Source organism: Corvus cornix, chromosome Z (genome assembly GCF_000738735.6).
Source record: "Corvus cornix cornix isolate S_Up_H32 chromosome Z, ASM73873v5, whole genome shotgun sequence".
Lineage (NCBI taxonomy): Eukaryota > Metazoa > Chordata > Aves > Passeriformes > Corvidae > Corvus > Corvus cornix.
Window position 1 is genome coordinate 55118706 of NC_046357.1, and position 14886 is coordinate 55133591.

The window sequence follows — 14886 nt, forward strand, 5'->3', positions numbered from 1 at the left end:
AGACTGTTTAGTATGAAAACCAGTCAAGCACCCTCAGAAGGTGTTTTCCAGCAGGTTTGCAAAGGACAGGATGAATAGTTAATAGGAAGATAGGGTTTACCTTAGATCTCTGCCAAGGAAGGAATGTGATAGTGCCACTGCTGTTAGAAAAATCGCTAATAGAGTAATTTATGCCACTGGAATCAACCTGTGAGATAATGTAATTTATATACACATAGTCTAGGGCTCCCCTTGTACGCTCCACGACACAGGATATAGTGGAACCCTCATCAGCAGTCTGGAAGAAAGCAAGAATTGACATATTTGTTAGGATCAAAGTAAATCAAAGGAATAAAAGTAAAAGATTGAATTCTCTAATGCTAGTCAAATGTTCAGCAATTTTTTATTGCTGTCATGTTCCTTTCAGCACTTTCAGACAAATAGGAAGCTGAAACTGAACTTGATGGTGGAACAATCTTAATGGAAATTGCAACAGCTTCTCCCTGAGGTCAGCCAGTAACTGTACTCCATTGTTTCTTTTGGACACAAAACAAGAATCAATATGTTTGAAATGTGTATGTCAAAGGCAGATGACTCTACTGCTTTATATTAATGTCAATTATTTTAATTTTAAGAAAGATTTGTATTCCTCCTTTCCCTGACTAAAAACACTGTGGAGAACAAAAGAGAAACGTTTAAATTAAACTATACTATCATCATTCAGGAAAAACTGAAAAACTTTTTGTGCTACGCTACTCTTTGCAATTCTGTCTTTGCAAAGAACATGCCTTCAGTAGCAAAAATTTCACATATTTGGAACAAATCAGTTATTGATACCGGCCAAGTATATTAAAAAATTATGATCATCAAACTAAAATAGAAAATAATTTCATTTGAAAATTATCAGAAAGGGTAAAGCTATCTTAAGCATTAGATAAATTTCAGAGCTTCTGTATAACACAGTGTAGATACTGAATGTGCCTTAAGCTGTTTAACAGACAGGTAAGGATACAAGCAAATTAAACTACTGATAAAAGAATATTATAAGATAAAGGAGAAACAATTAACACGCCGTATAAACTTTTAATTTTGCTTCATGCTTGGCTGCTGATCTGTGGTATCACAGAATTACCAGTGGCATTTGAAACTGTAATCTATTATGATACAAGATGGTAGGCACCTGGAAAGCAAACTGAACCAAACTGAAAACTAGCATCACTCAGGCAAGATGGTTGCCTTCAAACACATCACACTTCAAACACAAGGACTTCAGTTAGAAAGGATGTACTTAAGAGGTCATAAGAGTTCCAAATTGGAAAGCAGTATGCAATTTGTTTTCCAAAATAATCTAGTAATAATAGAAATAGGTATCATGTCTTTCTCCCTCATAATGATTAAAAACCTACAAATTAATTATGTTTATTTCAATCCTCTCAAAAGAAGATTCAAGTTCACATACTGTATATATGGTGGCCACCCACCATAGAAAATTTAATGTTTAAAAACAGCAGCTTCCAGCCAGTATCAAGTGAATTCATATCAAATATGATGACGATAATGATGATGATTTAATTATAAGCGAGGGAGAGGCTGTAATAGAACCCAGGAGAAACAAGTGCTGCACAGCACAATGTTCACCACATGCTGACCAATACCCAGCCCATTTCCAAACAATGACCAACTCCCTTCCAGTAAGTCCCACAGTTTATATACTGGACATGACATTCTATGGTATGTAATGTTCCTTTGGCCAGTTCAGGTCAGCTGTCCTGGACATGCTCCTTCCCAGCTTTTTGAGCAGCTCCTCACTAGCAGAGCATGAGACACAAAAGTCTGATTCAGGGGAAGCCTGACTTAGCATCAGCCAAACGATCCTTGTGTTATCAACATTATTCTCATCCTGAATCCAAAACACAGCACTGTATCAGGAACTAAGAAGAAAATGAACTCTCTCCAAGATGACATCAGGTTACAGTCTCAGTAGTTACAGAAGTACAGGAAAAAAATTGTTCTAGGAAAATTTAGGCCTTAGTCTTCAGTTTATGTAATAAAATAAATTTTCTTAATAAAAATAATTTGGGGGTATTTTAAAAAAAGTGATATTGCAAATGCCAGTGTAACTGAGGCTGTATTAACAGAACTTACACAATTCCAAATTCTAGAAAATTTTGCTTAACTACAAAAACTAACAATGTGGAATCAAGGCCCTTCAAATGTTAGTTAGCCTTGCCATTAGTTTGGCTGTGTCTAAAATTTCTCCTCTAGTTTTCCTTATGAATATCTTACCTCAGGAATACATGCTCCAGTGAAACCAAATAAACCATTAGCATTATCACTTTTCTGTATTCTTAACCTTGCTGTTGTGTTTTCTTGTGAAATTCGAGCTCCACCACACACAGAAATGAGCTTTAGGATGAATAACTCCTCTCCTTCTTCCTCTTTGTCATCCTTTGCAGACACAATGAATGATTTATTGGTTTCTCCCTGCCGATACTCCAAATACCCAGAGACAGGGTGTACGTCACTCTTTGCAGGAGCTGCATGGAGTTCATAGATCTCTGCTTGTGTCAGTTTTCTCTCATAAAGCCTTACATCCTGCATTAGACCCATGTACCTGCTGTTTCCATTGATTCCTGCTCCAATTCTCACTATTCCTGGACCTGAGTAGAAAATCAGAATTTTTCTCATGTCATTGTTTAGGTTCTTTTTCAAAATAGATAATATACATAACTACTTAAAAATCTATGGTAAATTGTTTACTGTCCCTGGATTAGTAATCATATTGATCTTGAAATGCAGACTGGGAGGTTCCTCAAGCCTCATCTCAATGTTACAGGTAGATTATCACAGGTGAAGTAATTCCTTCCTAGACCGTTCCTGTTTCTCATCCTACTAATTCTATCTGAACATTGTCATCATCCCTTATCTTAATGAATCTTCAAAACTTCTCTCGTTCCATTAAAAATGTGCAGAGCCCGGCTGCAGCCCATCTCACTTTTTTTTTGCCAAACACTTGCTTTGCCCATTTTGTATCCCTCCGCTAGGACAGTGAATCCATTCTTGTTATCAGACTATTAGCCACACTGGACATGCTTGCACCCTAATGCACAGGAAGAGGGGCTTCAGAAATGTACACCAAATTCCAAGCACTTTTTACAAATGCTTTAACATTTCTTTCTCTCCAAACAATTATCCCACTCAGCAACTCAGAGGATGACAGTTCCCTTTTTCACAAATATACTAAGCTGGTAGCTCATACTCATTCCTATCACTCTAAAACACATCGAACATATCTCTTCAGCGGTTTTCTGATTTTGGAAGGAAATGTGCCACTGCGTGTCACTTCTAGAAATAAGCAACCACAGCAACTGCTAATGGTCCCAAGACACAAGGCAGAGGATGGTGAGAAAAGCCAGGCTAGTGTACTCACCATAGTATCCAACTTTAAATGGAAAGAGATTAAATTCTTAGCTTATACTTGTAGTACCCCCAGAGCGAGCACACATCATCTCCATTAATATGGAAAATTTGCAAATACTCAGACATATCCTTCTAGCAAAAAAAGCCTTACTGCATTTCACACTTCTTTGTTTTAGAAACTGAGGGGGAAAATAATCCTTTCTCAGCTACAGTACTGCACGTCTGATGGAAGTTATTAATTGCAGGGGCACTACTTTGTTGCAGAGGAACTACTTTTTTACAGAGGCTAAATTTCTTAGACTTCAACTACCAGGAAATTAAAGGGAGAAATAAAATCCTACACTCCAGAATTAATGAAGTCTCCTCTTTATGCTCACTTTATGTTTGTACACATATATACATGTAGATGTATATGCATTTAACATTACTCTATGTTTTTATAATTTTCCTTCTTTGATTACAGAGGAGATTGTATTCAAGAATTTGATAATCATTCATTGCCTAACCCCATGAAATAAAACCTGTGAAACTGACGAGGAGAGAAAGAAAGGAAAAGGATGGAGATTACTGCTATGAAATAAAAAAGCACATGGAAGAGTGAGGAACTGCAAAAGAAAGAGCAAATATAAATGTATTTCCACCATACAATACCTGACTTTATAAAGGAATTATTGTGATGCTCACTGCTATGCTAGTTGAATGTAAAAGTCCATAATGGTTATGCATGACTAAAGCCACATCCAGGAATATTGAGTTAGAAGAACTGAAGTATACATGCTAATTTTATTTGGAACATCATTAAATGTATGGGAAAAAATTTCATATATCATGTAAATACATGCTTAAGTAAATCTAAACCCTGAAAAATTCTATTGCTTACAAAATATTGGCCTAGCTGTAATATAATACACAACTAGAATCAAAAACATTATTGTATTTTGTTTCAGAAATTGAGAGGAAAAACATTCTTTCTTAGCCACAGTACTGTAAATCTAATGAAAATTATCAATTAGAAATACACGTAACTATATAATACATGATAAAAATACGTATAGAAATATAATTATTATTATTATTTTCAAATTATTGCAATCCAAGCTCTCTTACAGTTCTGATGCTTTTTGAAAACTTCCCAGCTCTTATTTTCATTTATAAAGTTTGTGAAAATCCCTAGAATTTTCTAAGCATTCCTTTTAACTAACCAATCAGATATAATAATTTCAGAATTTTGCATACATCTTTCAAGGAGCTAGACTCTTTATATTTTGCAGAACTTTACATATGAAGAAAAATAATACAACCTATTGCCTCACCATCAGCAATTGCTTCTCCTTTAAGGCTCTTAATTCCTCCTGGAACTGAAATTCCATCCATGTAAAATTCAATTATACTTTCATCCAGAGTAATCAGAACATGAATCCAAGTACTTTCATCCAGGTATTTTAGGATTGCTGCTTTGGCTATGTATGTCATATTGGATCCTAATGCTGTATAATGAAGCACTACAGAAACATGAGAATCATTTGTTTGGATTTTCACGCCATAATATAAGGTCCCATTACCATCATCCTTTTCAACTATATAACCGTCAGTATTGACATTAGGAATTAACCATGCTGAAAATGTAAAATTATTTACTGCAGTATTTCCATTGTATGGGTATTCCAGACCAATAATTCCAAATGCATCCTCTTTTCCACTGAAATACAAAGCATCTGTTCCACTGTGATGGCGTCTCATGTGCGGCTGGGATTGTACTGAACTTGGAAATGATCCCAGCAACAAGTAGTCTACCATTGATGGTAATCCAGCTTGAAACGTACTGGACAGTATTTCCCAACCTAAACGGACAACCCCAAAAGTGCCTTGTTTTCTCCAGATGGTGAAGTCTGTAATACAGGAAAGATCATCTTCAGAAAGAATATCTTCTACTATCTCTCTGTCCTGACTCTCTGCATCTAAAACGAAGACTCCAAAAGGGTCATCATTGGAAGGGATCATCACGGTTACAGCAAGACTTGTTTCAGACAACTGCCCACCAGGACCAGGAGACCCACCTATGTAATGGAAGTTAAGAGTAAAAGTTAACTGGTCTGAAAAAAGTTACTAAGTATTTTAAAAAGTTTAAACAATATACCTTTTTAAATAGGACTAATCTTCTTTAAAGAGTCTCTAAACTCTTAAAAATATCTCCAATTTAGGATTAACATAATTTAACCGTATTGGTTTTAAAACACGATAGAGAACATTTTCACAGAAAACAAGTCACGTTACTTTTCAACTGCAAAATATAACTGTCCTTCAGCTAAAACAAGATTAGCTCCAGATTTTCTGAATTAGTGATGAGAGAGGTTGTTTTTGTTTCATTTGAAAAACATGGGGTCAAATTCAGTTCTCATTTTACTTCAAGATTTACGCAAATATGAAATGGCAACATTTGGTTCATTGCCTTTAAATAAGCAGAGATTACCCTGCAAAATCAGTAACCAGGTGTGTGTTAAAACTGCTCCTAAGTCCTGCCATTAGTCACCTACTTCTCCACAGTAAGAATTCATGATATGAAGACCATGGTGTGAATGTAGAGCCACCATGCACCACTAAGTAGGAAATCTTCTGTACATGCATATGGATTTCACTTACGGAAATGTCAACATATTTTCAGTTGTATCTCGGCACAGAAGACCATAAATAGTACTGAGGTGGAAGGAGTCCAGCAGATTTGGAACTCTACTCAGTAGAAGGCCTGTAGCAGTTGTAATTTAAGTGATACGAAGTGGTAACTATTTTATTTTACAGAAATTTCTAGAAAAAAGCAAACAAGCCAGCCAATATCCAGTATGGTAGATATGCATAACCTTTAATACCTTCATTTTTTCAGCTCTACACAAAGCTCTACACCTCTGAAATCAATAAAAGGCATCCTTTTTAAAGTCCAGATTCCAAAACTGTGTTCATATACCTAAATTAAAGAATAAATGAAAAATAGAACCTAAAATCTCACCAGAAAAGTATAGGATGACATGATTCAAGACAAAGGTCTTTCGAGGATTGTTTTCTTTTTGACTGATTAAATACAATAATTATTTTCTACCAGATAGAAAGGGAATGGTTTTGTGGAAGACAGTACCTGAAACATTCACCAACTTTAAACTGTAAAATTCATTGAATTCGGGAATTTTATCTGAAAGAGCATGGAGCACTATCGGCTTTGATCCTTCACCGTCCATGAAGTACACGGTCCCACAAGTTTCATAGAACTCTTCTCCTGGCTTCAGTGTAGAGCCATTATGAAACAGCTGCCAGGTTAATGAGACATTCCCAAAGTGTCCTCTATGTCTCAAAATCCTGTTCAGAGATACAGAAAGAGTGAATATTCTGGCAGGTATGCATCAGCATTCTCCACTAACAATGGAAAATGTGCACTAATCATTCTTACTGTGGGAAATAATATACATTGTTCTAAATAACCACAAATAACAAATAGAACCATGAATGATAATACAACCCTCTTAGAGGGCCTGCAATTTCACAATATAATTCTACACCCAGGTATACCACAGATAGCTTAGAAAGAAAGTAATCAATGAAAGTACCTGCAAAATAGTACTGTTAAGATGAACATCAGTTTGTCTTGCACTTCTGTTTTTTAATTAAAATGAATGTATAGTTCAGCAAATGAACACTAAAAATGGAGATAGCTGGCTACTCTTAGAGAAGAAAGAGAATGCATTTAATTACAGTTTTGCCTATAATTATCATGGCTCCTTAAATTTTTTTACATTGGTATTTAATTTGGGTTATATAGAAGGTCCTTTACAAATCTGTGATTATTCCATATTAAGAATGCAATAAATAAAAAAAAAGCTTTTATTTGTTTGCATGGCTATCTGGTAACATAGTTTCACCAATTTCAAAAAGGCATTATAAATAAAAAATGAATAATATCATTCCTTTATTAACAAAATATGTTTCCATACAAAAACTGTACTTATGTTTGCATAGTAAAAAGAAAAAAGATGTTTAAAGCATTATTATACAACTCTGAAAAATTAATTCAGTAAGGCAGTCTAGGCACAGAAAAACAATTACATTTTTCCTGCTTCCAAAGGTTTCCTTTTGTTGTTATTAAGCAGGGCCTTCTATTCCAGCTGTGTAGCACTGTTGCAGTAACTCCAGTTACTCTCTTTAAAGCTCAGTGCTGCCATAGGTGTTCTCACTGGTTAGATTATAAAATAGTCTTACCCTTTCCTTACGTACTAAACAAAAGTCAAATCATTTTAAGGGTATGAAAAAGACAGTTTCCTAGAAAATACATTTTATCCATAAGGACTAAGCAAGGCCTCAGATGTTGGTATCATGTGCTTACATAAAGCACCTGTATATAAATGTGTTTAGTTCAAATCATCACTCTTCACCATCAATTAGAAAAAAAAAAATCCTGCAAATAAAATTATAAAGGACCAAAAAAAGAGCAGCATAACAAAAGCAACCACAGAATATATATTTATTATACCTTTTTAACAAGGATTTTTATTTTTTAGATGTGCAACACAAGCATAAAGATCTAACTCACAGTCATACGCCTCTGTTTCAAGGCCTTAAAACAAAGAGTCAAATCAAATAAAAATATATAAAAGATAATCAATTGTGAAAAAAGCCTCTTTTCTAAATGTTCTCACCGTCAGAGTTATTGTGAACATACATCTCTCTATACCCTGTCTAGAATTTTCTTATTGAAAATCAGTATTTTTGTCAATTTATAACCACACTGGGACACTAGGAACATAAAAATGTTGGATGCCATGAAAATTAATTTCTTAACCCTTCCCCTTCCTGAATAAATCCCAGCAGCTGCCAGTCAGACTAGGGAAAAATATATTTAGCCTTCCTTTAGGGAAGAATATATTTATCCTTGGACTTTGAGGTTAGGCTTCCGTCTGTAATTTACAGACAAAAGAAAAACAAACTATCAGAAAGAATACAGTAATATAGGTTGTTGCAGGGTAAGACTTCAAAGCAGGGTGCAAAAAGAAATGAACAAGCACGTAGTTGTATTTAGCTGTATTTTGAAAAGATTTTTTACTTCTCTTTATAACAAAAACTCCTATGCTGTAATCTTGTTTATATGTTAACAGGAATTTTGTGCACATTTTAATATGCACAGTCTACTTGATAATATAAGAGTTGATGTTCTCAATATGTTTGCAAATATTTTAACCCAAAATTTGGTAGAACTATTTTTTTAATAAATTTTAGCAATGCAAAAAATGGAATTAGATCAAAGTATTACCCATAAAGTAACACATAAATCAATACATACATACATGTGTTCAAAAAAGGGGTAATAATATTACTTAAAAGTTACTTACAAAAAACTATTACTTTTTCCTTCTTCCACTGGCTTCTCTAGAGATTCTAAGGAGAAAATTCCATTAGGATCATCATTTGCTTCAATAATAACTGTCGCCACTCCAGCATTAAAGATAACAGTATCCCCTAAAAAGAGGGTGATTAATTTTATCAAAACTGGAATCAGAAATGAAGGTAACTCTAAAACCGAATGTTTCCTTCTCACACCAACAGCTTTCATGCAAAGAAAGAAACAAGCAATGATAAACCAATCAGTGAAAACCAATATTTGAGGTATTCAGTAACAGACAAATCAGAGTAAAAATATGTAAAAGTAGCATCTTTGGCAGAGAGCAAGAAGGTAGATTTGCAGAAAAAAATGTGACATGACCAGAGATGATCCAATTCTGAGAAGAAAGGATTGTATGAGAGGTAGTACTTCATACTTGATCAATTGGTCAAGTCAGAAGAAAAAGATATGTATTTGGAGATCCCAGCTCTCCTTTAGGCCTAGAACAGAAATATTGCACTTTAACTAAATACAAGGCAACAAGAATCTCTAAGAGATTAGTCATACCCACATCACAGCCTATCTGAAAGGAAAAAAATACAAGATACCTGTGAAGTAAGATGGAAGCTAGTAGGATTTCTGTGTGGATTTTAGGACAGTAGGGACGTATCAACACCTCTTTATGTCCACAGAGGTATATTATGTTTCTGTCCCCATTCTAGTTTACACCCTTTCCAAGAGCACTAGACTTGTTTTTATTCCAAAATGAACAATATGTTTATGATTTTAACTTCATATACTTCTATTTGTATTTTCTCAGAGGTACAGCACTACAACATAATTTTCAAAAGGGATGTAACAATCAAGGCCAATGTATGCAGCAGATCAAATAAAGAAAAATAATAAATACTTTTTTTTTTTTGCTTTCAGGAGTGCATCTAGAAATATTCTGTATTTTCCCCATTCCGGTAGGAATGTGTGCCAGGAGGAAAGACATCACATGTTTCCAACAGAATGGTAAAAGAAAATAGCAGCAGATCCTAAGTTAGTAAAGTAGAAAGGGATCACTGAAGAGAAAATTTAAGAAGGGAGAAGAATGGCTTTGTCCAATGATTTCCATGAAGTTGATAATCTGTAAGAGAGCTCAGTATCAGAGTGACTGGCCTCAGGAAACACATGAACTACCTTATACTCAGATAACTGATAAAAATTACCTATTTCTTATATTTAGTTTTTATTGTCTTATTGATAAGTAAAAAAACCCATCTAATTTGGAGTATTTGAAAAGAGATTTTAACTCCAGTTATTTTTGCAGGACAGTTTCAGCTGTATAATTTAAATTTTGTTTCCAATTAAACAATTCAAGATCAAAATCCAAACACACTGTCAGAAGTTTTATAGAAATGTTGAAGCAAACCTTAGTCATATAATGCCTGACATTTATACATTGCTTTACGATAAGAACAAACTGGTAAAAAGTAGAGAAAAAAATAAAAAGAGAGTTACTAAATATACATTAAATCATTATTTTTACCTGTTGAATTCAAAAGGAAGATATAAAATGTTTCATCAGTTTCAGGGGTATCATCATCATTAATATACACAGATAAGTTCTGCTCTCTTTCTCCAACACCAAACAGAATGACACTGTTCTTTCCACTGGGAACAAAGTCTCCCTCTTCAGCTGTTGCATCTCCATTGACAGTAATATACTGAACAGCAACAACAGCATCAGCAGATCCATTCCTTAGGACTGTAAAGTTTGCTACACTCCCTTCTGTAATGCTCACTGTCAGAGGTTCTGAAAACACACAAGCAATAAATTCAAGTTCAAGCCTGAGATTTTTGCACGTGGCCTATTCACCTAATCCTCCACAAGAGGATCCTTCACCTCAGGGAAAGAGAAGGCACATGTAGTAAAGGCAGGGAAATACTTGCAGGTAGAAGAGAATATTGTCATTAGCCACCTAACCAATCCCAGAGCCATCAACGAGAATAATGACATAAAATGAGAGAAAATTCTGAAGTAAAAAAAAAAAAGAGCAAATTCAATACAACCAAAAAAAAGTACATCTTTAACACTAGCTCCACTTGGATTAAGATTTTTCAACAACCTGCTCTGTCAATAAAATCTTTTTGGGGTAGAATATGCATTCAAAATTTAAAACCAGTAATATCTAACCTGCAAAATAAATGGGATCATCATTCCTTGTAATTTGTAAAAATGCACTGGTTATATTGCCCAGTCTGGCTCCACCAGTGGCATTGAATAATCTGATTATGAATACCTCCATCTCTTCAGGTACCTGAAGGACAAAGTATTGAGAAATTAATTTCTTGTATACAAAACAATGAAGAAATTAAAATGAACAGCTGAGGAGGTTAACCAGGGTTTCTGCACATTGTTGTTTATTTATTGATTCATAAGTGTGTCAAGAGGGATGACAAATGACAGTTCATACACTTACTCAAAAATCATCAAGACAAAAATCCTTGTAAATAAATCCCCTCATTTTTACTATTGTACAGATGATCCAAAAGTTATCTTGCAGTTTCCTAATGCTGATCCATCATGCTGATACAACTTACTTTTACCACTATATTTATTTATTTATTATTAATTATCCACATTCTTTCTTGTTGTACTTCAAAATCAAAAATATAAAATGAGGATTCTTGCTATCAAAACAAGTGTTTTACTTATTATTATAATTTAACCACACTTGACTACGGACAGATTCTTACTTTTTTTGTTTATAGATATGTACACTGTCTCAAATTCTTTTATTATTTACTTAGGTAAACTCACTTTTATCCAAGTATTTTGATTTTTCCCACAAAAAATTATCAAGTTCTTAAAAAGCAGAGCTTCTTAAACTGCTATGTTTCAGCACTTACTCTTCGTTCCACATATTTACATAAAAACATTGTAAAAATGATTACCTCATCTGGTAGAGAGTAAATGGTGATATTTTTTGAGAACTCCAGATTATCAAAGAAAATAGTCCCTTGTTCTGGATAGATGTCATTGGTACATGCTGGGTCAACAATCCAGGACACGCTAACATTGCCATAGTTTCCTTGGTTTCTTACAACTCTGTAAGAGGCTACAAAATGCAAACATTTACAGTCAATGTGTGTCTCCAGAAAAACGTAAGGCAAAACCAAAAAGGTCAGCAAAGCTGAAACAAAGATAAACGAAAGGAAACAGTAAGTAAATTCACTTCTTGCAAAACTAATAATATGTGAGAGACCTACACAAAAGGCCATGCAATGATAGACCATTACAGCAGTTAAAATTTGTATCAACTTTGTTGATACAATAGAGATAGATAAATTGAAGCCACACATATGAAAATTTATCTCATTCTTCTCTCACATAGCACCTGATTCCTCATGCTCACCAGGCAGAACTACTACCGTCAGGTTGTACCTTGCACATAAATCAATTCTCTGTCCCTCCTGCCTGGTATATTCCCTAGCTATATTTTCACTGGATTGATCCCTATGGCTTTCAAGGCCCATCCTCCTCCGCACTAATCTCCACTGCTCATCATGCTGGTACTGTAGCCCCCTGGAAACTCCTGAGCAGAGACCTGAGGCAGGCATTGTCCTACAAAGGTGAAGTAGGAAAAACAAGCTTTGCAAGAGCAGAGAGCAGAGAAAGCAGAAACTCTAATAAAAAGGATTACCAGCGTAGATGATTTCTCCTTTACTTTCCTTTATTGTTACTGATAATTCATCAAGTAGAAACTGAATGACACCATGTGGATCATCATTCTTCAAAATCATTATATTGACCCTTGTGGCATTCCCCAGCTTGCCTGACATTTCACTGTAGCCACTGAGTACAACAGCATATGCCTCATCCAGCTGGAAGAGGGAAACTCAGTCAGAATAAAAATACTTGTTCAGCAGAAAGAGAGGACAACTTCAACAAAAGAAAATTACACACACTTTCTATATGCACAATGGTTTTGTACATCTTTGTCATCTGTAGCAGTGAAAGCAAAGATCTTAAAGACATTAAGCTAATTTAAAAATAATGTTTCAGCTTAAATTATTAATCTAATGCGACCTTGTATTTCATATATTGCTTGAAAAAACACTCACAGGAGATGCCTCATGGAACACTAAAACAAGTATTTAATCTTTGCATCTATACAGCAAACATTAGTGTAGACTGGAGAGCACTGAGTTCAATTAGCAAGTATTTACCAAAAAAGAAACAAGAAAGTGGTTGTTCATACAGAGCTCAATTAAACAGTGGCATTCTACAAACAGATGCCAAAAACTCATATGGATACAAAAATAAGTTTCAATTTACAAAAAATAAAAATCCACTGAGGCCTATTAAAGCCAAAGATACCTTCTAGTTATCCAGGCATCCCTGGTTTTGAGACAGGGAACACATTCCGTAGAAAAGCATTGTATACTTGTTCTGCTCCTATTTATTTTCCTATATTTTAATAAGTGACAAACTGTTATGCTGTGAACACAATTTGAAGAGTGGAAAATTTTCATTTCTACCTCTGGAATCCCATCCATCCTTGTCAAAAGAGTAATTATAATCTCTCTTTCCCCAGGCTTAAATTCCAGAATTCCTGTGCTTCCATAAAACTCATTATCGTTCCTTGGTTCTACAGTGTATCGCAGAAACTGCCTGAGAAGGGTCCCTCTGCTGCGGACAATCTGCAGTTCAACAGAATCCCCTTCCTGTAAAAAAACAAAACCCAGCATTTTACTTGCACTCTGCTCAGATTTATTTGTCCATAATTATTAAGAAAAGTTATTCAGATAGCTACCTTGATACTGTAGGGACCTCTGGAAGAGGGAGAAAATTCAAACACTCCTCCAGGATCATCATTTTCCAAAATAGTAATTTCACAAGTAGTAAACCCGTATTTCAGTATTTGATTTTCCACACTGACCCTGGGAAAGGAAAAAAGGGGTTTTTTGAGTGCTGGCTCTTTTTAATAAGTAAATACACATCTAAGTGAAGGACGTCAGAATCCTGATGAATGTTATGAATAAATTATTAGAACAATTACCTACAAAGATTATAATAAATTCAGAAAGACACATCAGTGTGTTCCACTCATTTTCAAAAAAAACCCTAAAGTTTGTTTCTGAAGTTACTGTTTTCTGATTATTTTTTATAGTTGATAGTTCTGGGGTTTTTTAGTCATACATGCACACAACACAAAAGAAAAGAAATAGAACTGTGCACTAAAAATTTAGAGTCACATTCAGTATTACGGAGTATTTGGATCAAAACATAAGAGATGATCCAAAATCACTTAAACAAAGAGAGATTAAATTTCTTGCATTCATTTCCTCAGATGTTAATTTTCAATTACATTGTTTTAAGTTCATGCCATTAAAAATGCAAGAAAAACTACTACTGAAAGATGCATAAAGAATGCACCTTCAGACTGATGGTTTTGATATAGCTTATTAAATGTTGGTTTATTAATTCAGATTCCTGTGCATCTTCCATGTTTTCTGGAAGAAAAATTCAATGAACAAACAGGAAATATCTATTTAAAAGGGTAATATGTCATGTTTATTGAATATTAAAAAAAATACGTCAGCAGACGATAACTTGTGTTAATATAAAATAAAGGTATGTCACTCAAAAAAAGATAACTGTTCATCTTTGACCACAGAAAACTTCTCTACAGTTCTAATCAGCTCAGGCATTTAGATGGGACAAATTGTGTTTCTGGCAGTTTAAGACAACTAATCCATTATTGCAATCAAGCGCAGGAATATCAAACACTGAGTCATGCATTAATAACTTTCATCATTCACAAATCCTAAATAAGCCTTCAAGCCAGAAACCCATGCCATCAAATTAAAAATCAAAGGGCAAGCAAGCATTGTCTGAGAGATGTAGAAGATATGATTCCTGAGAAAAAAGGAAATTATTGACAGATTCTGTCCAAACTAATCACTCATAAAACAAAGCATCGGTTCACTGAAGACAAACCACAGTTCACTGCACTTACCCAAAGTACACGACAAACCTTTCTGTCTCTACCCTGTAAACATAGAAAGAAAGAAGGAAAGAAGGAAAGAAGAAAAGAAGGAAAGAAAAGGGGTGGGGGAAGGAATGAAAGTGCCAC

At 34.6% G+C, this 14886-nt stretch overlaps 1 protein-coding gene across 20 annotated transcripts in view; it reads right to left on the reverse strand.

The window, feature by feature from the left end:
* Window positions 1-14886, reverse strand: part of ADGRV1 (adhesion G protein-coupled receptor V1) — a 332117-nt gene that overhangs the window by 264450 nt on the left and 52781 nt on the right. For 17 of the 20 annotated variants that reach the window (XR_005603898.1, XR_002273300.2, XR_002273301.2 and 14 more), the window contains 12 exons: window positions 14770-14802; window positions 13564-13690; window positions 13289-13474; window positions 12451-12631; window positions 11702-11865; window positions 10941-11064; window positions 10293-10559; window positions 8769-8895; window positions 6527-6744; window positions 4713-5456; window positions 2266-2639; window positions 101-277 (listed from right to left, as the gene is read on the reverse strand). Coding sequence is in view for 16 of the 20 variants with exons in the window: in XM_020584155.2 (XP_020439744.2) it covers window positions 101-277; window positions 2266-2639; window positions 4713-5456; window positions 6527-6744; window positions 8769-8895; window positions 10293-10559; window positions 10941-11064; window positions 11702-11865; window positions 12451-12631; window positions 13289-13474; window positions 13564-13690; window positions 14770-14802 (2722 nt within the window). In the remaining 4 variants the exon portion in view is untranslated. Of the gene's footprint in view, window positions 1-100; window positions 278-2265; window positions 2640-4712; window positions 5457-6039; window positions 6115-6526; window positions 6745-8768; window positions 8896-10292; window positions 10560-10940; window positions 11065-11701; window positions 11866-12450; window positions 12632-13288; window positions 13475-13563; window positions 13691-14769; window positions 14803-14886 lie in introns of those variants that run through there. The other 3 variants (XM_010393029.4, XM_020584158.2, XM_020584166.2) reach the window with 2 other exon arrangements.